Raw genomic sequence first — 26006 nt, 5'->3', positions numbered from 1 at the left:
GTTATTTGGGGAAGTGGCCTCTTTGCATTTGTGCCCGGCTGAGGCTGGATTGGTTTGCAGAGCTGTGGGTCGTGATGTGGAGTGTGGCCCCGTGTGACAAAATATGACCAGCTCTCTGAGTCCTGGGCGATGCTCCAGGCAAAAAGCCTCAGCATTACACCGTAGAACTGTAACCTTCACTTAGCTATAGAATGATCCATCTCATTCAAAACTGCGCTGAAGATGAATTGCTGAATGTACCTTTGGCTTACAGATTTAACTTGCATGTGAGATGTTTTGATGTTAAGCAACGTTATTGAAAACCAAAAGTCAAAATAAAAGCCTGTTTATCATCAGCCAAGCACACAGCTCCTTTTTTTTTTTTTTTTTAGTGTGGAACAAATATCTGTGGGGGACTTAAGATGAAAGCTGCTTGCACCCTTGAAGACTTGGCTACTGCACGTAGATTGCAAAGGGATAATGGAGCGAACAGTGCCTCTGCCTGGGGCTGTGACTTGACCATGTCCCACGTCATGCAGGACCGTCCAGCCTCTGCCTGCCTCACCCGGCACTCTCAGGAGCAATCGATGCTGATGCCTGCGGCTCTCTCATACTTAATACCTGAGCACCTACTGTGTGCAGGGGAAGGTGGCAATCCCACAAATTCAACACAGTAGGAACCTGGGGGCTCCTGGCTGCTTGGAAATGTTTAGGGGACAGGAATCCAGGGCCTATGACGGGGCTGTGACAGCAAAGGACTGAGGTCAGGGTCTCAGTGTTGGCTGTACATCTCAACGGGGACAGGACACCCAGAGGGCTTAAGAGGGAGGGGCAGTGGCACCTCCCTGCCAGAGGACGGGAGGTCCAGTAGGTGGCCAAGTCCTTGTGTTTGAAGCTGATGGGCAACGGTCCCCTCTGACATCTCCCTATGGAGCGTTTATTGCTCTGTGTGTCACATCCACCCACTGTGGGTGTTTCCAGTAGTCTGAAGTAGGCAGAAAAATACCAAAGCCAGTGAGCAGCACCCCTCCACAGCCTCTGCACCAGCTCCTGCCTCCAGGTTCCTGCCCTGTTTGTTTGAGTTCCTGTCCTGACTTCCTTCGATGGTGGACTGCAAGGTGGAAGTGTAAGGCTAGTCAACCCTTTCCTCGTCAGCTTGCGTCATCACGGTCTTTTGCCGTAGCAATTGTAATAACCCAGCTGAGGCAGATCCCTAACTCTGACTGTTTCAGCTCCGATCACGTGGCCCCATCAGAGCCTATGGGAGGAAACATGCTTTCCCAGTGACTGCGCCAACGTCTCCCGGGGAATCCTGTTGCTGCATCTCTGTTCTTCTAGGACCTGAAGGTTACTGGTTAACACGCCGGGCACCCTGTGCACTGATGGACCACAGAGTCAAACATTCTCCAATATCTCCTTGCCCCAGGCACATCCCAGTCTCACCCCGCGGCTCCCCCTCCTCGCTACCTTCCCCACAGCAGCCCTTCTGGACAGCCGTGAACAACTCTCGACACTACACCTTGCTTCAGGGAAACAGTGCTTCCTGCATCAGGGAAGCATTCACTGAGGCTCAGTTAGGAGCCCCCAGCCCAGGCCATAGGAGACTGCACTTAGGGTTTTCCCTGTGTAGCCCTGGCTGTCCTGGACTCACTCCGTAGACCAGGCTGACCTCGAACTCACAGAGATCCGCCTGCCTCTGCCTCCCGAGTGCTGGGATTCCAGGCGTGCGCCACCGTCTCGGAGCTGAGCCTGGGCTCTTAACTAGCAGTTCACACCGTTCTCTGAGGACGCCACAGGTCCACGTCTCCAAGAAGTGTGTCTGGCTCAGTGCTGTGTCAGAAAGTGGGAGCAAACAGTCACGAGAGCCATCCGAGAGCCATCCGTGGCAGGTCTTGGTGCCCTCAATGGCAGCACCACGAATTTCCGTGCTGTCACAAACACAGTGCGGCCTGGCCGGGTGTGTGGCCTTCCTGTTTAAGAAAGCTCTGTCTGCTCTCTGGGGACACCCTGCATTATTTCTAGCCTTATCTATTTACAATTCCTTGGTGATGACTTTGTTTCATATGTTGCTGTTCAGAGACCTAACCAAACCCAAGTGAAATTTGTTAGTCTGGGTACCTCTATTTTGGCGCGTGCGCGCGCACACACACACACACACACATCTGTGTCCTGTTTTTGGAAGTGTTTTAGAAGCTTTCAGAAAGATAAGGAAAAGCCAGGCGTGGTGGCGCATGCCTTTAATCCCAGCACTCTGGACGCAGAGGCAGGTGGATCACTGTGAGTTCGAGGCCAGCCTGGTCTACAAAGTGAGTCCAGGACAGCCAAGGCCACACAGAGAGACCCTGTCTCAAAACACAAACAAACAAAACAAAACAAACAGATAAGGAAGAAAATAATATGAGGCTGCTTCTGGCTAGGGGAGGTGGGGAGGAGCTGGCCTGGAGCCGCGGTACGGGGTCGGGGTGGCAAACGAGGTTTACAACTACACAGAGCACTCAGGAAGAAGCGATGAGCTGGCCGCTCTGTCTTTCTTTAGCCCAGTCAGACAAGTGTTGGACCCTTGTGCAGACATCTCGCCCTTGAAAGGTTGTCCCAAGAGGCATTTTCAAGGGTACTCAGGCAGGCAAACATATGGAGAGATGGCAAAGCCCAGGCACTTATTTATATATGAATTATGTACACGCATGCATGTGATTCGTCCATCAAACTGCTAATTTCCGGGGCGGGGCAAACCCATTTGTGTGCAGCTTCAGAGCACTCAGAAAGCGGCTGGGAAGAGAACGGGGCTGTGGAAATAATAAAGAGCGACCCACACAGCCCAGCGCGCTTGCTTAGCCCGTTCTCCAGGGAGGCCCAAGGGTTGGATCTTGGCCACTTTCTGTTATGTCAGACATCCACAGCAGTTGACCCCTTGAGGTCCCAGATCCGCCTCTGGCCTTCCACAACGTGTCAGCTGCTGTGACCACATCCTGACAAGAAGCTACTTAAGGGAGTGTGGGTGCATGATTTGGGCTTCCAGGTCAGGAAGGGATGCCGTCCACCTTAGCCGGGAAGCATGGCAGCAGAGGCGTGGATCGTCTGGTTCCATTGGGTGTGCACTCAGGAAGCAGAGGACAGGAAAGTGACGATAAAATCTCACACGCCCCACCACCGCCAACCCCCAGTGACCAACTTTCTCCAGGTAGGCTCCGCAACCTTCCAAAATAGACTAGCGGGTAGAAACTAGGTAGTCAAACACGTGGATCTGCGGGGGCCATCTCACAACCACACAACATTCTATCCTGTCCCTGACGTCCACCTGCAGGTCCACTGCCATCTCGTGGCTCTAAGAATGCACTCACTTCAACTTCAGAAGTCCCCTGGGTCTTCTAGAAATCCCTTAGCTGGGAGCCCCCACAAAGCCAAAAGACAAATTCTGTATATGTAGCCGTACGACGGCAGAGTGAATGCGCTCGCTCGGGAATGAGGACACAGCAGGAAAAGGAAAAGACCAAAGCAAGACAGAAACCTAGCCAGGGAAACACCACAGCCCTCGGCTTGTTGGGTCTACCACCTGTAGCCTCTCTTGCTCTGGCTCTGCTCTATGCCCGCAGCTTTCCTTGGTGGGGCCCCATGGTCCTGGCGCTTCTTGTAGGCTCCACTGTGGCTTTGTCGTCATAGCTTCATGCACTGGCCTCTTGGGCCCCCTACTCTACCAGGAGTCTCTTCAGGCCATTCTTAGTTCAGGCTCTAGCCCAGTCCCCATGGATCATCCCTTTCCTGTGATGGACAGTTTTATGTCATCAACCTGACACAAGCAAGAGTTATTTGAAAAGAAGGAACCTCTACTGAGAAAACAGCTCCACAAGATCCAGCTCTAAGGCATCCTTTTCAGTGTTTGAGGGGGAGGAGGCCCAAGCCACGGTGAGTGGGGCCAACTATGGGTCGATTGTCCAAGATTCTGTAAGCAGGCTGAGCAAGCCGTGAGGAGCCAAGCCAGTGTGCAGCACCCCTCCATGGCCTCTGCGCCGGCTCCTGCTTCAAGGTTCCCGCCCCGTTTTGTGTTCCTGCCCTGACTTCCTTCAGGGATGAGCAGTGAGTGATGTGGGAGTGTCAGCCAAGTGAACCCTTTCCTCCCCAAGTTGCTTTGGTCGTGGTGTTCCATCACAGCAAGAGAGACCCTGAGACAAGCTGGTACCAGGGCTGTACCTGGTATCACTGTGACAAACCTGATTTGTCCCCAATGCACCAGGGAGAGGGGGGAGGGGATCGTGGAAGGACTTTGTAACTTTGACTAGAAGAGCCATTGAGTGTTGAGAGCTCAGTCAGCTGCTTTGTGGGAGCTTGGAAGATGAGATTGTTCCAGAGCAGCGCAGACGATGGAGGCCCTGCTTGTACAGTGTCAGGGGACGCAAAGACTCCACTGGACCATTTGTGTGAAGACTCCGTGGTCGTGGTCATCTGGAGCTGACGAATCAGCTTCAGTTAACAAGAAACCAGAACCACTAAAGTGAAACCTTAGCTTTGCAGGGACAGTGGATACTGGTCCGCTGGGGCTGCAGAATCAGCTGTGATTAAGAAGAGACCAGCACTGCTGAGGTGAAGCCTTCCAGGAACTGTTTCCTCAGGGTGGGCACACAGAAGCTGCGCTCCAGAGGTGGCCAAGGTCGTACCTCATGCTGGCAGCTGAACCTGGTAGTGTAAGAGTCACCCAGGGGTCATGGAGGGCAGCTGAGGCTTGGCACTGCGCGGCAGGGCTGGGGTCCCTGAAGAGAGCCCAGGAGAGGCTAGAGAGATGGCTCAGAGATTAAGGGCACTGGCTACTCTTCCGAAGGTCCTGAGTTCACTTCCCAGAAACCACGTGGTGGCTCACAACCATCTATAGTGAAATCTGGTGCCCTCTTCTGGCACGTAGGTGTACATGCAGGCAGAACACTATACACATAATATATAAATCAGAGAGAGAGAGAGAGAGAGAGAGAGAGAGAGAGAGAGAGAGAGAGAGAGAGAGAGAGCGCCCAGGAGAGGCTATTGGTGAAAATGCAGCCCAGTTGCTGCAGAAGATCCCAGAATTTTGGAGATGCCAGTACCATGGGATGACCACCGAGAACAGCAGCAATGGTGAAGTGGATTGAAGACGAGTTGTGTGTGCTGCAGAGGGCGGAGCCAGAGAAGTGACCGCAGCCCTTGGAGGAGCCTAGGAGATTGTGAATGAGACCCAGGTCATGGTCTCTGCCCCCCAGATCTTGCAGTAGGACCCCTGGGATCACGGAAGCGTGCTGCCCTACACACGGCTTCATGCAAGTGCTGCAGTCTTGAACTCAGATCCTCAGTGTGTCAGCAGGCACTTTCCCCCCTGAGCGCCCTCTCTAGCCCCTTGATAAGCTGTCTCTCTCCTGTTTGAGGTTTGAGAAAAGAGCCAATCACCACCCAGAGTAAAGGGCTCACCCTGGAGACTTGCAGGAGCCGGTGGAGGTTGCCCATGCCCCCAGGTCTATGCCTCTGTGATGTCACGCAGTGGCCTTCCTTGCCTAGCTTGACTGTCTAGCCCTGCAGGGCTGGGAGGTCACGGCTTCCCTTAGCTCCCCTCTAACATTTGTACAGGGGAACCTGTCGCTGCAAAACACTGGGAGGAGAGGAGCTGGGGTGCCAATGTTCTGTTCAGCTGCCCGGATAACAAGAAGAGAGGGACCCCGTGCCTGCTGATGCCCCGCCCGACACTGGTGCCATGGCCTGGCTGTGGGGAGGAACGGACTCTTGAGTTAATGGTCTGAGCTTCTTTGTCACACGCAGGCTTTGAGGTGGAGATAAAACCGATCCGGTGCCAAGCTGAAGGTTAATTGAGTATTTGGTGCGCAGCAGGGATAAAAGAAGATTCACTTTCCTTCTGCCCTCAGCCAGGCCAAGGCGGCCGGTTAGATGCCGCAAAACCGCACATCTGGGAGGTTTCCAAAGGAGAGGAGGCCAAGGTGAGCAAAAAACGGGGGGTGGGGTTCCTCAACAGCTTACTGGATGGGGCTTGAAGGTGGATGGGACCCCCCTTCAGGAAGCAAGAACCTGGGAGTCAATTTTTCCTTCTCCCACTGAAGCTCAGAGCTTAGCACGCTTGCCTGGTAACTTCCATGGGGCAACGTTCTCGTGAGTGGAATTGTATGTTTTTAACTCATTACAGGAGCAAGTGGGAGCCACAGAAGACCTTAGAGAGCTTGTTTGCGTGTGTGTGTGTGTGTGTGTGTGTGTGTGTGTGTGTGTGCATCTGTATGTGTGCGTGCATGCTCACATGCATACGAGTACACGTGTGTGCACATGTGTGTGCATGTAGAGGACACAGGTTGATGTCAAGCGTCTTCCTCGACTGTTTGCCATCTTCCTTATTGAAGCAGAGTCTCTCACTAGCTGCTCCGCTTGCCTCAGAGTCCCCAGTCTCTTCTTCCCTAAGCACTCGGATCACAGGCGGGCAGCCATACCCATCAGGAATCTTCATGAGTGCAGGGGATCCGAACTCGGGTCCTCATGCTTGTGAGGCAAGCCCCACCAGGCCATGTTCTCAGCCCTCGCACTGCTCTAGAATGGAGTTTCTCTCTGAAGCTTTGAGCTGAGGGAGGTCTCCCTCATTGGAGGGCCCCTCCTTCACTGCCAGTGTGAGCACGCGCGCGTGTGCATGTGCGTGTGCGCGTGCGTGTGTTGTCTTTGCGGCTGGAGCCCTGGCCTCTCCTCATTTGTGTGTTTTCTACCCGCTGGAGAGATGCTTCCTTCTGGCTGCCCTCCCTGGCTTACCCAGGCCCCTGGCTGCCTGGCCACTATTCAGCATTCTCACCACCTCCAGGAATTGCAGACACTGATGTCCTGTGTCACCCACTGAAAATCAGAGAAACCACAGCCAGAGAGAAGAGGCCAGCCTCACACAACCGGGAAGCAAAGGAGGTAAATTCTGTCGCTGACCTGTGAAGATCAACTGTTCAGAATGCGTGGGGCTGTTGGCTCAGCTGGAGCAGGAAAGCCAGGAGCAACCTGTGGGGACAGCTTCACACAAGCAGCCTGGTCTCTCTCTCTCTCACACACACACACACACACACCATACACCATAGCACACCATAGCACACACACACACACACACACACACACACACACACACATGCACACACACACACACACACCATACCACACCCCACGCACACACACCCCATACCACACCATACACACCCACACACCACACCCACACACCCATACACCACACACCACACACCACATGTGCACACATACACAGCACACACATGCACACACACCACACCCAGGCACACCACACACCACATGTGCACACATACATACTACACCCCCCACATGCACACACACCACACAATATACCACACTACAACACACGTATACACACCACACACATGTACACACACACACACACACACACACACACACACACACACACACACCCTGAGGAATAAATAGAGGACCCAGAAATGAACCCAAACAGTGATAGTCATGTGATGTCTGACATCAGACACTGGGAAAAAAAAGACAAAATATTCAACAATGGTGCTGGGGAAACTTGTAACATAACAGAAATAAGATTCTTTTTAAAAAAATGCCGTTAGCATGAATCAAAAAATTTACTTTAAGACTTGAAATTGCAACTATTAGGGAAATATAAGAAAATACCCCAAGATACTGGCACGGGGTTGGGGCTCTGAGGGAGTCCAGTGGCTCAGGGGAAAGCAGCCAGAATCGAGTGACAGGGCTGTGTGGAATTCGAGCAGAGCTAAGACGTGGTGGGCAGAGTGGCGCATCTTCGCCAGTGCCACACCAAGGATTGATAGCTACTGTCCCTAAAGACCATGAAAAATAAACAGTCCCCAGCAACCCTATACATCAGTGAGCAAACGAGCCAGCCAGCCAGCTCCCCCAAAGCGAACACAGGCTGACAGAGATGAGAAGAGGCTCACCGTCCTTAGTCACAAAGGACGGACAAAGCAGAGGCTCATTTCACCCTCGTCAGAAAGGCTGTGATCGAGAACAGGCGGTCACTGCGGGTGGGAGTCACGCTAGGACAGCCGTGTTGGGAATTGGTGTGCAGGGGCCTCCAGAAACCACAAGTAGGACCCCAGGCAGTTCTCTGGGTAGTCTCCAAAGTCCGTGAGTCAGCCTTACAGAGAGAGCTTGCACACATCCGGGCCTCTGCTGCTCACAATGGCCGAATGACATACATAGCTAGCTTAGATGTCGGGGGACAGATGTGCGGAAAAAGAGAATGTGGCGTGTTTACACACCGAGCTGTATTCCACCATAAAGAAAAACGGAATGTCGTTTTCACGAAAATAGATGGAATCAGAGACGATCACGTCAAACAAAATAGCTGGAATCAGACAAACGCCACATTTCCTTCCATATGTAAAACCTAAGGGTTTTTTTGTTTGTTTGTTTTTTGTTTTAAGATAAGTGGAACTTTTTGAGAGGAACTGAAAGAGAGCAGGGGCAAGACAGGGTTGGGGATGGGTCCGGTCAAATTGCACCACAGGCACCGCGAGGGAGCTCTTCCCTTCACACGGTGAACATACGTGACAAAGCTACTGGGCATGTGGGACCCGCCGGCTGCATGCAGAGCCAGAGGCCACTGAACTCCTGCTTCTGGCACCTTCTCATCACATGGGTCTGCCAGAGAGACTTTTCCTCCAGATACCACCATCTGTCCCTGTCCCCATCTCACAGAGGGCAGAGGGAGGAGGTGGCTGCTGCTCTCTCAGCCTGTGGAGCCCCAACTGCCTCCTCTCCAACAGTCCTTGGGCGCTGACCCCCAATCCCAGCAGTCCTTGGATGCTGACCCCCCAATCCCAGCAGTCCTGGACGCTGACTCCCAATCCCAGCAGTCCTTGGACGTTGACCTTCCAATCCCAGCAGTCCTTGGATACTGACCCCCCAACCCTCCAGGCAGGGTGACAACGTCCAGAGGCATCACCTTCACCCTGGGCTCAGAGTTGCCTCCTAGGAAGGCGGGGGGAGGGCGTGTGTGTGTGTGTGTGTGTGTGTGTGTGTGTGTGTGTGTGTGTGTTCTTGATCCTCAGGAGCGTGGGACATAGACTAGGGCAGCTGTTCTTATCCACCAAACGCTTTCAGTCGTCACGTCCTAGTCACCCAGTGTAGGGCAAGATCTGGACCCAACCCGAGAATGGCAAAATAAGACCCAGACTGACAGGACATCTGTGCTAGCCACGGGAGGCAGATAAGGAAAAACAAACTGTAGTACGGCGGGGCGCGGGGACACATGGCACAGCCCCCTTCACTCCCGCCCACACCGGCCATTTGGTCCTTCAAAGACTGGGGGGCCGGCAGGCAAGATGACTCAGTGTGTAAAGGCCCCTGATGCCAGGCCTGACAAGCCCTGTTTGATTCCCGGGACCCACAGGCAGAGGGAGAGAAGTGTCTCCCTATGCTGCCCCACCCACGCTGTGACACGCACACCCCAACCTCCACTCACAATAGATACACACACACGTAGTAGGAACCTTTGACCCTTAAGTCACACGTGTGAGTGCCTGCATGTGCCCTCCCTGAACATCGGTCTCTTTAGCAGAATGGGTTAACGAGCTTAGGGCCACGAGCTTCGTGCGCTGCCTGCTGTACTACTGTGTCAGCTCCGGGCTCTGTAGCTTTGTGGCATGTACTAGACGTTGTTAATCCTGGCTGAAACAGGCAAGCCGAAGCCACCTCCTCCCCATCCACCCACTGCGGTGGGCCTGGGTGAAGGCGCCTCAGACACTCACAACTGAATGTCCAAGAAGATCCGCTTCTCCTCGCCGACATGGATTTTCCACACGCAGTCCTCGCCTTCTGCGTAGGGCTCTGGCCAGTTCGGAGACAGCACCACGCCAGCCACGGCAGAGAGCTCCCCACCGCACATGGCTGTAACAGGCAGACAGGCAGACAAGAAGATACCACCGTGAGGAAGCCAACAGCACAACGGTTGGGAGTCTGGGGGGTAAAGTTGGCATCTGCGGGGCCCTGTGTAATATGTCTACGTGCCCGAGTGGAGTGGAGTTAGGGGCAGCATGTGTGTGTGTACATGTGCGTGTGTATGCATCTGCATGTGTGTGCGTGTGTGTGAGTGCATTTACACAACTGTGATTGTGTGTGTGCATGTGTATATGTATGCACCTGCATGTTGTGCACGTGTGAGTGCATTTACACAACTGTGTATGTGTGTGCATGCATGTGTGTACATGTGTATGTGTGTATGTGCGCCTGTGCTTGTGTGTGTGTGCTTGTGCCTGTGCGTGCATGTGTTCATGTGTTCCTGCCTGTGTGTGCCTGTGCTTGTGTGTGCATGCGTGTGTGTGTGTATGTGTGCGTGTGTGTGTGTGTATGTGTGCGTGTGTGTGTGTGTATGTGTGCGTGTGTGTGTGTGTATGTGTGCGTGTGTGTGCATGCGTGTGTGTGTGTGTTGAGAGGCTACTGGCCTCATCTGCAGCTCTGAGAGGGCAGAGGTTAGCCGTGTCTTCCCCGTCAGGACAGCTCCCACTTCCCACCAGCTCCCACTGTTCCAACAGCGTTGGATATGGTCTCACAGTATCAGCTTCCTTCTTGGTGTGCTCAGCAAACGCTCTCCCTGGCCCAGTGACTCATGATGGAGTGAGGTCACCATGCCAGCTTGCAGCACCTCGCCTCGCCCCAGGGAGGGCTCGGGTGGCAACGGCGGCTGCCCTCGCAGTCCCACCGCCTTGGAGAGTCCCCAGTATGGCGGAGGCTGGAGACTCAGTAAGTTCTGCTCTGTTGATGCAGCACATTTAATTCAGGGGCCAATCCCTCACCAGAGCGAGGCAATGACTTCATGCCAGCTGCCAGGTGGTTGCCAGGAGTGGGGACACCCTCAACTCCTCCACATGGCGGGCTCAGTGGTTCTGGACACAGGAAGTAGGCAGCCGATGTGTGTGAGTATAGTTGTCACAGCCAGCACTGTCTAGCCTCTGAGCACACTCTATCTCTTCCAGTGACCCTAGAATGCTCTTGGGGGTGCCTTCTTCCTATCTGATTTCTCACCCTAAGTGGGGCTGGTGTCTACTGCATGTGGCTGGAGAAAGGGTGTTGTCATGAGGCACATAGCTGCCCTCACAGGGTGCCCGGTTAGGAACAGCAGTGATGGTCACTCCTGAGACCCGAGGTTGCCATGTGCTGTTGACTGGGCTGTGCACTGCAGGAGAGTGAGAAGTGGGGTTGGTCTATAGGAGCTGACACCCATGTGGGGCTCCCCCCCCCCGTGCACCGTAGGTCCTGGGCCTGCAGCAAGGAGCATCAGTTCCTGATTCCACCAAGAACCAGCAGCAACCAGATCCAGAGGACCGTTTGTCTAGAAAGGGTTTCATCCTAAAACCAGTGTGTAATGTGGCCACACCTTCTAGGCTGAGGCCCTGGCCACTCTGGCCTTAGAGGAGGTGGTGGCTCACCTCTGCATAGCGGTTCCGTGTCATTCCAGTATGGGTCTCGAACGTTGACACACTCGATGACGGCTGGGCCCTGCTCCAGAGAGTGGCCAGGGTCGCAGGTGAACTCCACAATGGTGCCGATGTTATAGGTGAGGTCGGACGTGGTGAAGTTCCCGTTTTGGATGTAGGGTTCATAGCAGTGACCTTTTTCAAAGGCTGAGGTGGGGACACAGAGAGGGGTAGTGGACAGACGCTATAAAGGACACACCCCTTACTGCTTAGAAATAATGTAAAGAAAAGGCATTCTGGAGCGAGGCATGGAGGCTCATGTCTGTAATCCTAGCTGCAGAGAGCATAAGACAGGCAGGACATTGTTCAAGGCCAGCCTGAGCCGCACAGTAATTTCCAGGACAGCCTGGGCTTCTGAGGGGGACCCTGCCTCAGAACAGGATGGTGCTTCTGACCTGGGCTAGGCACCTGGACTCCTGGGATCTCATTTTTCTCACGTGTAATGAAGATAAAGCCTCCTGCCCCTAACACCAAAGAGATATAGTGTCTCCAGTCCTTTCTGTGCCAGCGCTCTTGGTCCTGCCATTGGACACACAATGTCTGTCCGTCACTGGGGACCCGCTTCTAGGCGAGTGTGAGCCGCAGTCCCTAGGGTACATGGAACACCGTGGTCTGGGCCAGAGAGCCTCAGGCTGCTCTTTGAAGGAGGCTATATCCCGAGGGACATTGCTGCGGGGAGCAGAGCAATGGTGAAGACTTCGAGGCAGGCTGGCAGCCATCTTAACCTCACCGTAAGTGAGGCTCCCTTCAGGCAGGCTCCCTAGCTTCTTCCACCTTGACTGTTCTCACGCGAGTGGAGGCCATGGTTCCACATGTCTGTGTGGTGAGAGTCACACAGGGAAGACACACAGGTGTGTGGTGGCACGCACCTGTGACTCCCTCACCAGGGAAGCTGAGGTGGGGGCGGCGTGGGGAGGGGGCATGGACAGGCCGTGTGTTCAAGGCCAGCCAGGAATATTAGAGCCACCCTGCCTCAAGAAGCCAAAATGAAAGAGAAGCAGCTGGAAATAAGGTTCCTTTGACAGAATGTTTGCCTAGCACCCAGGGGCCTCAGGCCCCAGCGCTGTGTGAACTAGGCATGGGTAGTTTATGCTTGTAATCCTGACACTTGGGAGAGGCAGGAGGATCAGACATCCAAGGCCATCCTGGTCTGCTTATTGAGTTTGAGGCTAGCCTGGGCTACATGAGATCCATGTCTAAAAAAAAAAAAAAAAAAAAAAAAAAAAAAAAAAAGAAAGAAAAAAGGATGGAGGGGGAGGGAGAGAGAGAGAGGGAAAGAGGGAGGGAGCATGCCAGGGACAAGAGGTGCTTGGAAGATGGTATTAATAAAAAGGAAAGTCCCTCTCGGAAATCGTGGGCCAGTCTGGCACTGGGTCCCTCACTCTTAGCACCCCATATTCCCCATTGCAGGCCCAGACTCAGCCCCTACATACTTTCACTGGTCCCAAGCTACCACCCAACAAGGAAGGGTTCTCTCACCCTCAAAGCGGATGTTGAAGGCGGATGCTGCCTGGCCCTGGTCAGACGTGAACTCAATGCGGATGCTGCTGCCCTCGCTCAGCAAGCCTTCGAAAGGTACGCTCTCCGTTCTGAGCGAGTCATACAGGAGGGCCGACGTGTTTGTCCGTCCACTGTAGACAGTCATCCTGGCCGGAGAGAGGACAGAGGGATGCTGACATGTCTTCCTGGGTCAGTGACACTGCAGCCAGAGAGGAAAGGGGTGCACCTCTCCTCTCTGAACTCAAACCCCGCCACTTCAGTCCTCCTTGTCCCTCAGGGATGCATAGTGGGCTGCAGTGAGTACAGGGGCGCCTGGAGTAGTTACTGTGTCATGGCTCATTCTGGGCCAAGAGGTAGGGGCTTGACCAGCAACGCGTAGTCAGTCAAGAGTCCCACTCTGCAGCTGGGCTCTGCAGGCCAACGTCTGTCATCTGTCACCCAGCCTGCCTCACTCTCTACAGCTCAGTTTCTCCATCTCCACTTCCTGTCTTCCCAGGAGCCATTGCTGTTTGTGCTGTGCTTGCTCTCCCTGGAGCCTAATTATGGCTTTGTGCTCAATATATGGATGCACCTCTTTGTTCCATTCAGGAAAGAGATGCCTAAGAGGAAGCTCCAGGCAGAGAGAGAGAGAGAGAGAGAGAGAGAGAGAGAGAGAGAGAGAGAGAGAGAGTGTGTGTCCCCTCTCCCCTAACTTCCTAGGCTCTTCATAAGCCTCCCCAGGACTTTCTTCCTGGAGCTCAGCCACACCTAGACTGCACAACCCCTGGCCCCTTCCCCGCCACCCCTGCAACCCTCCTCCCCCGGCTCTAAGCCCAGGAGGAGGCAGGTGTGGACAGCTCACCTGTCCTTCTCGTGAAGCAGCAGTCTTTCAAGATGCAGGTGAAGTTTCTGACCCTCCGGAGCCTCGATGGTCCACACGCAGAGCTGGCTGCCGTTGGCGTTTCCAGGGTAACTGGGGGAGAGGACTCGGCCAATGGTGGCGTTGTGCACTGATCCTCCACACGGGGCTGGGTGCAGAGAGTGAGGCGTGAGGTGTGAGGGGAGAGGAGACGGGGAGCAGTAGGCTTATCTCCCTGACCCCACCCAAGCCCTCTGCTTTCCTGTCAACCCCTTCCACACCTGGATTCATCTACCCTTGTGTGCCACTGCAGGGAGGAGCCTGATTTAAAGACTGTTCTGTGGTGCTGATTGTGCCTAGACCGTCATTAAACAACTCACATTCATTCATTCATTCATTCATTCATTCATTCATTCATTCATCTGGGTGCGCCTGTGCTCATGTCACACTGCCTGTGTGGAAGTCAGAGGACAACCCACAGGCATCCACTCTTTTTTTCCATCCCCTTGGGTCTTGGGGATTGAACTCGGGCCCTGTAGGCTTGGCAGTCAAGCGTGTTAAGTGTCCCTGGCCCGATGCCTGGACATCCAGTTAAGGAGATGAATCCCAAGGGTGGATGGGAGCAGTTCACAGGAGAGGCATGCATTGAGGGGTTAGTGTGGAGACCCTCTGGCAGTATAAGAATGGAGGGAACTCTGGCGGCTTTCTGCTTTTTACCCGCCCAGTGGCAGGCTGAAAACACTGGCAAAACAGCGGTATGGGCAACAGGCATGCTCTTCCTTACTTACAGCGAGTGCCTGTCCACATGGGTGGTGACCACCTCCCGAAAGGCAATTCAGCAGAAACTCTGCTAAAGCTGTCAGGGCACCCTGACCCAGGAATGAAAAACCCTGGGAGTTCGTCCCATGGGAAGCTTTGGAGTTTTGGACTGCCTTGTGGGTGAGGCTGCCCAGCTCCGCCTTCCTCCTCAAACCCAAAGGCAGAACCAGAGCTAGACTCCCAGCACACGTGGGTTTCCATGGAGCCACCAAACACCGTCTTCTTTCTCCCAGTGAATCCCAGAGCTTGAAGAAGCAAACAGCCTGCCTGCTCCGGCCCTGTGAGCCGCCTGCAGGGGCAGGCTGACACCGTCGGATATAAAAGTGATTTGTTCCTGTCCCCTGTACATTTGTGTTTCTGGAGTTTTCTTTTTCACAGAAGCGCCATATAACACTTTTATGTTAAAATAATAAGGGTGAGGTGACATTGCTAAGTGACGTCCTGTGGCCCTCGGGAGCCGCACAGCTGTCTGGCTGCAGCAGAGAGAAGGGGAGGTACTGGGAGTTTGTCCGAGGGGGTCACAGTGTTTGGGAGAGCTGACCCAAAGGTCCTTGAGGAAGACCTGTAGGAAGCTTTGTTGTCTAAGCACAGGTCCCTGGCTCCTCCCCCAGCGCCAGAGAGGCAGAAACTGGCAGGCACAGGCAGAAGGGTCCAGGTCACACCAGTTATGCTAAGGAGCTTGCCTCTTCCTCAGAGGACAAAGCTGCTCCTGGCTCCTCTGCCATGTCCTGGGAGTCCCTACACAGGTGCCCTCCCCTCAACTCCTTTGATAGTTTTCTCCCTTTTTTCTTTTAAAGATGAGGGTCTCATGTAGTCCAGGCTGGTCTCAAATTCACTATGTAGGTGAAGATGACCTTGAACTGCAGATCCTCCTGCCTCCACCTCTCTTCTCCCCCCCCCCCCCCCAGTGCTGGGGATCGAGCCCCAGTCTTTGTGTATGCCAGGTAAGCACTCATGAATGTGTCACCTTCCTCTAAGCTCCTCACGCCAACAGTGACACAGCCCTTTGCCCTCTAAGATTCTCTCTGCAACTTCACAACACCTTGGGCTCTTGGCTGTGATGAAAGTCTCAGTGGTCCCCAGCACCAGGTGACATTGTTTGTGGTATGTGCTTGGTAAATATTAATTTCTATTTATTCTTAAAAATCTGAGAGAGTCTCCATCTGTAGCCCAGATGGGCCTTGTGCTGTGAATTTTGTCCTCAGCTTCCCGAGTGCTGGGGACGCAGGTTCCCATCACCGTGTTTGGCTTCATAAAGTACTTGCTGAACAAATAACAACTATCCACTTTACAAAGGAGTCGACAAAGCTAAGAGGCATCAAGCCACTGGTTCAAGGACACGCAGCTAACAAGTAGAGCCCCCTGGGACGCAGGCCTGCGCTGCCTCCTTCACAGTGACACGTGATGCTTTAGAAAGGAGGGTTATAGAGGATGGCTCCCTGCTTTGGCTCACCTAGCACCCCAGCTCAGTGTTTGATGCACAGTAGATACCCACAGAGCTTATGGTGAACGACAAGACGATGGAGTTGGTTGGCAGAAGGACAGAAGGCTGGATAGCTCTCCTCTGCCGTGGAATCAGCTGTGTGACTGGGCGGACAGGAGCTCCCTCCCTATTCCATCTCAGGGACAGTGTCCCTCTGTCAGTCAGCCTGAGGCTCAAACCTTCACTGCGACACATCTCTGTGACAGACAGGCGTCGCAGATGGAGCCCTGTGAACCTGAGGTGTGTTCACGGTGACTGGGTCACCCCTGACAGGTCCCTCATGAGGAACAGGTAGCTGCTTACAACCATCCCATCATCTTCTGACAGGTCAGTAGAGTTCTTTGTTTGTTTATTTGTTTGAGACAGGGTCTCACTATGTAGCTCTGGCTGCCCTGGAACTCTCCGTGGAAACCAGGCTGGCCTTGAACTCACAGACATCCACCTGCCTCTGCCTCCCAAGCGATGCTGATACATTCTCACTTCCTCACCCCTGCTGAGCCCTTTCACCCCTGGGCCTTTGCACAGGCCGGCTCGCTGGCAGACGTACATCCTCGCTGGAGACGTACGCCTCCCTGTCAGCTTCCATGGCCTTCCCCGGTCTCTGGCCTATCATTACCTCTTGTCCCTGAGCCCTTTCTCTCATGGTGACAGGGTTCTCCTGTCCCCACCTGCTCTGTGACACTACCCTTATTGGCGGTTCCCTGGCACTCCCTGCTCCCTCCCCACCATCACCCCAACGCACCGTGTTTTCTGATCTTGTCACATATTGTGGTGGTTTGGGTAAGGATGTCCCCCATAGGCTCATCTGTTTTCATGCTTAGTCACCCGGACTGGAACTGTTTGGGAAGGATTTAGGAGGTGTGGCCTTGTCGAAGGAAATTTGTTTGTTGCTAGGGGTGGGCTTTGCAGTTTCAGACGCCCGTGCCTAGTGATTCTCTCTGCCTCCTGCATATGAATCCTGATATACAGCTTTCAGTGACTGCTCGAGTGCCGTGCCCGTCGGCTTCCCACCACGATGGTCATGGACTAACGTCCCGCAACTGTATGCAAGCCCTCAATTAAAAGCCTTTTTTCCCCCCGAGGCAGGGTTTCTCTGTGTAGCCTTGGCTATCCTGGACTTGCTTTGTAGACCAGGCTGGCCTTGAACTCATGGAGATTCTCCTTCCTCTGCTGGGATTATGGGATTACAGGAGAGTGCCACAGTGTCTGGCAATGCTTTTTTTTTTTTTTTTTAAAGTATTTTTTTGAGCTGGGGGTGGTGGTGCACGCCTTTAATCCCAGCACTCGTGAGGCAGAAGCAGGCGGATCTCTGTAAATTCAAGGCCAGCCTGGTCTACAAAGCAAGTGCAGGCCAAGCCTGTACAGAGAAACCCTGTCTTGGAAAAAAAAAAAAGAATTTCCTTAGCCATGATGTTTTTTCACAGCCACAGAGCAGTAACTAAGATACATATCCTGCACCAGAGTGGAGGCTCCAAGACAGCAGGGCCTTCGTGGCTCCAACCGTGGATGCAGAACCCAGTAAACAATGGATGATCCAGGTGCTGGCAGGATGATGGATCCACTGGCCCTGAAGTACTGGAGTCCACCCGCAGGCCTGCACCATCCACCTCTCTCCACCGGGGGGCATCAGACCACCTTAGTTGGGGGCTGTCACCAACTTCTGAGTTCACATTGACTTAGCTCAACAAAACAAAACATCACCCGCCAAGTCCAAACAACAAGAGAAGCAGGGGTGAGTCAGACTTCATTGTTATACAAAGGGTGGTGTCACAGGTGGTGTCACAAGAAGACCACAGAACAGGGGGAGAGGCCTGCAAATCGTATCTCGTAAAGGCTTCGATCCAGCATATGTAAAGAGTGCATACAGTACAATAACAACCTAGTAGCCTCTTGAACAAAGAGGTTGAAGAGCCCTTTCTTTAGAGATGGCACACGGACAGCTGCAAGAGCATATGAAAGCATTTGAAAAGACGAGTGACAGAGGAGCCCATAGACCTACTGTGCTGATTTCAGAACACAGAACATAGTGGGTCAGGGAGGGTTGGCAGGCACGAGCCACTGGACCACCAGGGGGAAGGTGAGGTGGTGTGGCTGCGGTCGGAGAGTGGGCCTGTAGGGGTTGCCCTATGTATCCTGGCAACTCTGCTCTGAGGATCGTATTTAAGAGAAGTCAAAACTGATTTCTGTGATCCGAGCAGAGCAGTTACTTCAATTAAAAAAAAAAAAAAAAAAAAAAAAAAAAAACGGAAGTAATTTCCATGTCCAGTGATGGACGAGTAAACAAAACCGAGCACAACCCTCACAATGGAATATTACTCAGCCATGAAGAGGAGCGACACATTTATATAGGCTGCAACACTGGTAGATCTTGAAAACCCTGTGGGGAGTGGAAGAAGCCGCACGCATGCCGCCTGCGTGAGGCCTCGAAACTGGCAGATCACCAAGGAAAAATCTGGGGTGTGGGCGGGGTGTCGTATGTCTGATGACTCAGCATGCAGAATATGCAAAGAAGACAGCGGCCACCGCCTGGTAGGCTGCTTCGAGACTGCTGATGGGCAGAGTGGTGGTGGTACAGAGCACTGTGACGCGGTAAGTGGCCAGGAGCCGATTTCATGCTCTGTGCATTTATCACAACACCGCCCGGAGGATAGGAGCCTTGCCCAAGGTTACGCCAGATGCCCTGGTGCAGCGGTTCTCAACCTGTGGGTCGTGACCCGTCCACAGGGGTCACACATCTGATACCCTGCATATCAGATATTTACATTATGATTTATAATAACAGTAGCAAAATTACAGTTAGGAAGTAGGAATGGAACGATTTTATGGTTTTGGGGGGTCACCACAACAGGATGAACTGTATTAAGGGGTCGCAGCATCTGGAAGGTTGAGAACCGCTGCCCTAGAGGGTGTCGCCTCCCACGTCCCGTCTGGTGAACACCGGTGGTACCTGAGCAGACAGGCTCCTGGCTGCTCCAGTGGGGTTTGGAGGCATTGACGCAGGTCAGCGTCTTGGCTCCCTGCAGCTCATAGCCCATGTGGCAGTAGAAGTGGGCCACCCCACCCGAGTGCAGATCCATCACGGTGACGTCTCCAGCGTCAGGCCTGCGGGGAAAGCTGCAGCTCAGCATGAAGGCTGGGGAGAGAGGAGGAACACAGCGGGTCAGCCCGGAGTTGGGGACACAGCAGCAGCGTGACCCACATCCTGGCAACAGCTCTGAGCTGAGGACAGAGGGGACCCTGCGAAGGCTGTTTTTGAGGTAGGATCTCTCACTGGCCTGGAGCTTGATGCTTTGGCCAAGCTGGCAGGACACCAAGCCCCAGGAATCTTCCTGTCCCCACCTGCCACCGCTGTGGCTGCCGCTGTGCCCGGCTTTGCCTCCTTATGTGGGTTCTGGGGACAGAAGCCCAGCTCCTTGTGCTTGCACGGCGAGCTCTTTGCCTGAGCCGTTTCCTGTTCCAAAATTATGCACAGTCCTTTCTTGGCTTTAAAAACCATTGCTCTCAGCCAGAGAGGAGGATACTGTGGATTTTATCAGAGTGCCAGTGGGGTCCCCGGCACACACACACACCAAAAAAGTCAGAGGAAAGTGAGGTCAGTGCCTCCATCTGGATGTTACCCTGGTAGTGCAGCTGGAAAGTCCCGAGCCCATCATCCTGGAAGGTCCGGAAGTAGACAGAGATGGTGTTGGTGGGGCTACGGATCACCTGGCCCTCCACCAGCAGGGTCTGGTTGGCGAGGACTGTCAAGGTGGGACCGTCCACCCCTCGGATGGAGAGCAGCTCCCCCTCGGATAGGTTTACACTCTTCACCTGGGATCACACGGGGTAGACAGAGAGAGAGAGCTGGGGTAACAGAGGCGCGGCTCGGAGGGGGTGGAGAGGGGTCCCCTGTGCCTATAGATGCACTGGGTACCCAGTGGCCACTGACTCAACGCACTCCTGTCTGTGTGAACCGGCGAGCCCTGAGCAAGGGGCACCCTCGTCTCCAGGACTTCTCTCTTCTCCACTGTGGCTACGCCTCAGGGCAAGCCGCCCTTCTCCTGGCACTTGCTGTTAATGGGAGGTACTGTGCACCCATGCGCGCACACACATGTGCGTGTAGTATGTGATGCCTGCTTGGGTGTAATAAGCAGATCAATACGGGACTTCCCTTCTGGCTGATGCATCTAACGCTCTGCCAGCACGCTCTCTTCACGTCTTCAGTGGGATGTGCACTCGGGAACTCCTACTCCCTATAAAACCCAACTAAAAAGGGCTGGAGAGATGGCTCAACATTTTAGAGCACTGGCTGCTCTTCCAGAGGTCCTGAGTTCAATTCCCAGCAACCACATGGTGGCTCACAACCATCTATAATGAGATCTGGTGCCCTCTTCTGGTGTGCAAGTGTACATGCAGGCAGAGCACTGTATACATAATAAATAAGTCTTTAAAAAGACAATAGAAGGACAAACCCACCTACCTTAAAAAAAAAAAAAAAAAAACCAACCAACTAAAATCACCCTGATTTGAGGAGAGGAGACGTGACAGTAAGGCCAACTGAGCCCAGGCATGCCAGGTGCTCTAGGCTACCTGCAGTTCCACCCCGTAGCCAGTGTAGACCGTCACATTGTACGTGCACTCCAGGAAGCTGCTGACGGGCTGCGGCGGGAAATCACTGGAGTCGATATATCCCTCGGGGTCAGAGAAGCTCACACTGCAGAGAGCTACGGAGAAACGGAGAACCGAACATCACCATTGGGATACAGGGCGCTGCCGCCCACCTGCCTCCCTCACAGATAGGCTGTGGCGGGGGTGAGGGGAGCCCCGCCTGACTCTTGGGGGTCTGTGCTTTACTGTCCACCCCTACCCATGCACCCACAGAAGCAGCCATGACTCTGCTGCTGGGCAACAGGAAGGAGAAGCTGCAGGGGAGGAGAAGCTGAGAAGAGTATCTGTAGAAGGGCAGAGGAGCCAAGGTCAGAACCAGCAACCACGATCTTGAGTGGGAATTGCTGCCTTGTTTTCACTGGCCTCTTCTCTGTCCTGCATGCAGTAAGGAGTCACCAGGGGCAGCCCCACTCAGCCTTAGACAGAATGCCATTCTACTACCACCTTTAAAAAGACAGGAAAATCAAAGCACGGGAGGGCTGTGTCTGGACCACGCTCACACAGCACACAGACCCAGCTGATGCCCTTCAGTTGCTTGGTCCAAAGCGATAAACAGAAGGACCTTGCCTGAGTAAACAGAAGCCTAAAGGTGCCTTTCTGTTTACCAGGAGCCTTCCAGAAGGCCAGTTCTCTCTGGCCAAGGCACCTAGTTCCACAGACGTCTCAGCTCAGAGACCCCCAGCCTGCTGACTGCCCTATGAGGTGCGATTGCTTCTCCACCTTTTTGCTCTTCTCTCTGCAGCCCCCACCCCTTCTCTGAAGCGGGTGGAGATGGTATTGGCAGCTTGTCCCCGCAAAAAACCCTTCTTTCTACCTATGGGTTGATCCAGTTCTGTGGTTTTGCTGTGCCCTCGCTCACACACCCAGCAGCCAAGTTGACTATAAGAGAGGAACCCCACCACAGAGAGGCACGGAGCCCAGGCTGAGGGAGGCGTCCACACCACAGTGGGGGGTAGACCCCCTGTGGCTCCCTGCACATTAGCTTCCCCGGAGCTCCAGCCTCTTATGTAAAAAGGTTCCTTGTATAAGCTCTCAGCCACCTATGGTGAGTCCCCAGCCCCCTGACAACAGGACCCTACGTGAATGGCTCTTGTGTGGTAATTTAGGAAGTAAGGGCAGGAAGTAGTCTCAGAGAAAGGTTCACAGGACCGAGACAACGAAATCGGCTAGCTCTCTACCAAGGAAGAACCCGAAGGAAGGGAGGGCCACTAGACTAGAAAAATCAGTGCATGTTGGACGTGGGCACGCGTGGCTCTATAGCAGAGTGCTTGCCAGGCAATGTGCCAGACCTGAGTTCTGTTCCTAGCACGAGCACGTGTGTGCACATGCGCATGAGTAAACACACACACACACACACACACATGCACGCACATGCACGTGTGCACACATACACAGAGTTTAAAAAGGTGGCTGGAGTGGTTCAGCTATAGCTTGTTGCTAGCCTTCCCTCCAAGTGCAAGTCCCTAGCTCCATACCCACCATGGAAAATCCAGAAACAAACTACAGTCAGTGTGTACCTGGGGCCTGCTCCGTGGTGATGATGGTGGTTGTGATGATGGTGGATGTGGTGGTCTCCTGGCTCTCCTCGGAGGCAGACCCGGTCAGCTCATTGTCACCCTTGTCCAGCGGGCTACCCGGGCTGGTGTCGTCATTAGGGGCCTGTGCGGGCTGCGAACTGAGAGGCAGCGTGGTTGCCAGTGCGGTGAAGGGCGCGATCTGCAGCGGCGCAGGCGCCGTGGGCTGCTCGGGGTCCCCGGGCACGTGTGGCTTTGTGGTGGCTGAGGCCGGGGACCCCAGTCTCTGCAGAGTTGTCGGGGTAGCCTGGGGCCTCAGCTGCCTCCGGGCTGAATTGAGTTGCTTCAGGGACGGCAGGCCCTTCCTGAGGGCCGGGGTGTGCTGGATGCTGCCCTGGTCAGGGAGGACTGGAGGCAGTGACTCTTCCAGCGCCTCCCGGGAAGGCCGGGGGCCTGGGGCTGCTGACGTCACACCCTCTTCCAGGCTGCTCTCAGGCAAGGCAGCCGGCAGGAGGTAGGCTGTGGAAGGGTGCATGTCTCCTTCTGGACCACCGTCTGGGGAGAAGAGGAGAAAATACAATCATTAGCTTGGGCCTAATGTCACCTCTTGTCAACTTCAGAGGGTGGCCTCTGGACTGCAACAGGTGGCTATTCGCTCACTGACTTCCCTTCCTCTTCTTCCTTCTCTCCCTTTCCTTAGATTCTCTTTCCAGAAGAGTTGGGGCCCAGCAGTCTAGGATCCAGGAAGAATTCAGATCACAGAAGCCAAGGGCACCAGCCTCACCCTGGTGGTGGTGAAGCAAGAATGACAAAGGACCTCACAGGAGACACAGCTATTTGCTGACTCACGGAGGATGCGTGAATCCTGGTAGAGGCCCAGTGCTGGGCATGAGGCTCGCCCCAGGGCAGGGAGCATGAAGGAGGAGGTCTAGGGCCAGAGCCAGCCAGGTTGGGTGGGACCTGTGGACTGTCCTGATCTATGACTTATTTCTACCTTGAAAGCAAAACATCGTTCTTAAATTACACTGGGATTATGTTACAACTAAATTGTTTGCAAGCTGAAGATATATAGAGCACACCAGCCCCCCCTCAAGTCTCCCAGCTTAGCAGGCATGTGCCCCAGAGTGTATCCCTGGGTCTCCTTGTTGACCCACATGTGACAGGGATACAGCTGCCTGCATTGCCCAGTGTCACAGTGCCGCATACTGCCAGCCCAGGGATAGACCTGAGCAGTCAGAGCATGGCAGCATCCCTGGGTTTCCTTTCAGTGGTTTAAAATGAGCAAACAGCAGCACAGCAACAGGAAGATGGCAGGTTTGAAAGTTTGCAGGGAGCCGAGATGTCAGTATACCCCTTTAAGAACGCAATCTCTAGAGTCAGACAGCCAAGACACCTGGCAGCAACCGATGCATCTGCTGGGGGTGGCACTGACCTTCAGCCAGCCTTCCTTCCAGAATAGGAGGAAGTGGGAATCGAGGAGGAGGGGGCGGGTATGGGTGACAAGAGGATAGGCCAAGGTCATCCAGGCGCCAAGCATGGATTCCTGGTCCAGCGCTGAGACTTCAGAGACATGGGTTCAAGGCCTGCCAGTTGCAGCCATCCACGCTGGGGTGGGGTGGGGTGGGGAGCTGGCTCACCCACTTTTCTGGAGCTCAGCTCCTTCAAAGAACAACAAAAATCTTCCATCTTCCCCAGATGATTAGAGATGTCGGTTTGTTCAGAAAGCTGAGGTCCGGCACCCACTGGGGTGTCATCTTGTGATTGATGGTGACTGTTTTGGTAGATGGTGGGTTGACAGAGGCCATGGGACTTACAGGGAGCAGGTGACAGGCCACGGTATCCAGTCTAGGAGACCCAGCTGGGGCAGGATGTAGAGTTTGCCCGCAGTCAGGGATGGGAGCCCGAGCAGAGCTTCTTTGTGGGCCACAGCCCACTGGTGGAAATGCTTTTGTCTCCCTGCCTCTCTGGACAGGTCAAGTGTGCAGCCAGACAGGATGATGTCAGGGCTGCCAGCTCCTAGTCGGAGCACTGGCAGTCGGTTCCCATGGCTCTGCAGAGTCAGGCAAGGTGACTGATGAATGGCCACAGTTGCTGGGAGCTGTGACCTGCTCAGCTAGCCCTTCAAAAACATATCCCATCATTCTAATCACAGGGAAGAGGGGGGGTGGGGGAGGAGGGGGAGGGGGAGGAGGGGGAGGGGGAAGAGGGGGATGGGGTGGGGGGGAGGAGGGGGAGGGGGTGGGGGAGGAGGGGGAGGAGGGGGAGGGGAGGAAGGGGAGGAGGGGGAGCACCTGCAAGCACGGTTGGGGGGATAAGTAGCACCACATCAGGGACAGGAAGCAAGGCGTTGACCACAGTGGCAGTGACAGGCAAGACCGTTTGCTTGGCTACTATTGGAGTGTCCTGGTGACAGGGCGGGGCATGCATGTGTCGCATATCTGTGTCTTAGAGAAACAGGCAGAGGTTGGGGAAGCGAGGTGCTTTTAAAGGCCACACAGCAAAGCCAGGATCTGGCTTTTCCAGATTTAGCTGGACTCCAAAGAGTGAGCTACTTACTGATTCCCCTCCAACGATGCCCCAAGATCCAACGCACCCTACATGGCCTAGAGATTTACTTCATGGCTTCAAATAGCTCTCCTGCCTCCATCTTTTCCCCTCACACTTACTGTGGTCTTCTGGGAATTATACCTGGTTTTGAACCTTCACCAAGATAATCTTTTTTTTTTTTTTTTTTAAGATTTATTTATTTATTATTTATGCAGCATTTTGACTGCATGTATGCTTACAAATGAGAGAGGGCACCAGATCTCATTATAGGTGGTTGTGAGCCACCATGTGGTTGCTGGGAATCGAACTCAGGAACTTTGGGTGAACAGACAGTGCTCTTAATCTCTGAGCCATCTCTCCAGCCCCGCCCACCAGTTCTGAGATTACAGGAGTCCATCTTGGGAAGCTGAGGCTTGCTGAACCCTGATGGGGGCAGAGGGTAAAAATCAATACGTATTGTTTGTAGGTATTTATAGCTGTGACACCAACTTTAGTGGGCAATTGAGACAACTTAGAACCCTGTGGGCACAGAGTCCCCACGAGGGATTGTCTACAATGGGCTGGACCGTGCAACAGAGACGACATCATCTCAGGCACGAGCAAACAAATGTGCAGCATGCATTCATGTGCCTTAGTTCTTGGCTCTTTCGTCACTGCCACTGTGCCTTCCCGCAACGATGGGCTGTGGACTCTTGACTCTAGATAAACCATTTCTCCTCTAAGTTGCCTTTTGAGGGGGGCAGGGGGGAGGGGAATGTCATGGTGTCTTAACCACAGCAACAGAACGGAAGTTACAAAACCGGGCACAGCATGGTACTTTGCTACAGTGTGCAGAGATGGAACCAGGGCAGCCAGGCCTTCTGTCTTCTCATGTAGCTGCGGGTGACCCTTGAACTCCTGCTGCTGTTGCCCAAGGCCTGCCACACCTGACATGTGCAGCCCCAGGGATTGGACCCAAGGGTCTGTGCATGCTCCGTGGAGCCACATCCCCAGAAGAGAACATTGGATCTTTGGGGACCTGGAGCCCCGGGCAGCTGTGAGCTGTCACAGAGGCCCTCCCGGGACCCCAACACCATCATCGGGACCATCTACCATCATGTGCCTTCTGTGCTGGCCTTACTTCATAAGAGACCATGCGGTCTAGTTCCACCTGCACGCCTTCCGGTGTCAGAGCTCCTTCCATGTATTGTGTTTCACCTGCATGT

At 54.0% G+C, this 26006-nt stretch overlaps 1 protein-coding gene across 9 annotated transcripts in view; it reads right to left on the bottom strand.

Moving 5' to 3' along the window:
- Sez6l (seizure related 6 homolog like) overlaps positions 1 to 26006 on the bottom strand; it is a 160551-nt gene that overhangs the window by 35392 nt on the left and 99153 nt on the right. For all 9 annotated transcript variants that reach the window (XM_051161730.1, XM_051161731.1, XM_051161732.1 and 6 more), the window contains exons 2-9: positions 22258 to 22809; positions 20663 to 20796; positions 19711 to 19903; positions 19041 to 19226; positions 13795 to 13960; positions 12933 to 13099; positions 11406 to 11600; positions 9729 to 9867 (exon numbers count right to left, since the gene is read on the bottom strand). In XM_051161730.1, the coding sequence (XP_051017687.1) occupies positions 9729 to 9867; positions 11406 to 11600; positions 12933 to 13099; positions 13795 to 13960; positions 19041 to 19226; positions 19711 to 19903; positions 20663 to 20796; positions 22258 to 22809 (1732 nt within the window). The remainder of the gene's footprint in view (positions 1 to 9728; positions 9868 to 11405; positions 11601 to 12932; positions 13100 to 13794; positions 13961 to 19040; positions 19227 to 19710; positions 19904 to 20662; positions 20797 to 22257; positions 22810 to 26006) is intronic.

This window comes from Acomys russatus, chromosome 19 (genome assembly GCF_903995435.1).
Source record: "Acomys russatus chromosome 19, mAcoRus1.1, whole genome shotgun sequence".
Taxonomy (NCBI): domain Eukaryota; kingdom Metazoa; phylum Chordata; class Mammalia; order Rodentia; family Muridae; genus Acomys; species Acomys russatus.
Note: the sequence above shows the minus strand (reverse complement) of the source record. Positions and strands in the feature narration are given on the sequence as shown.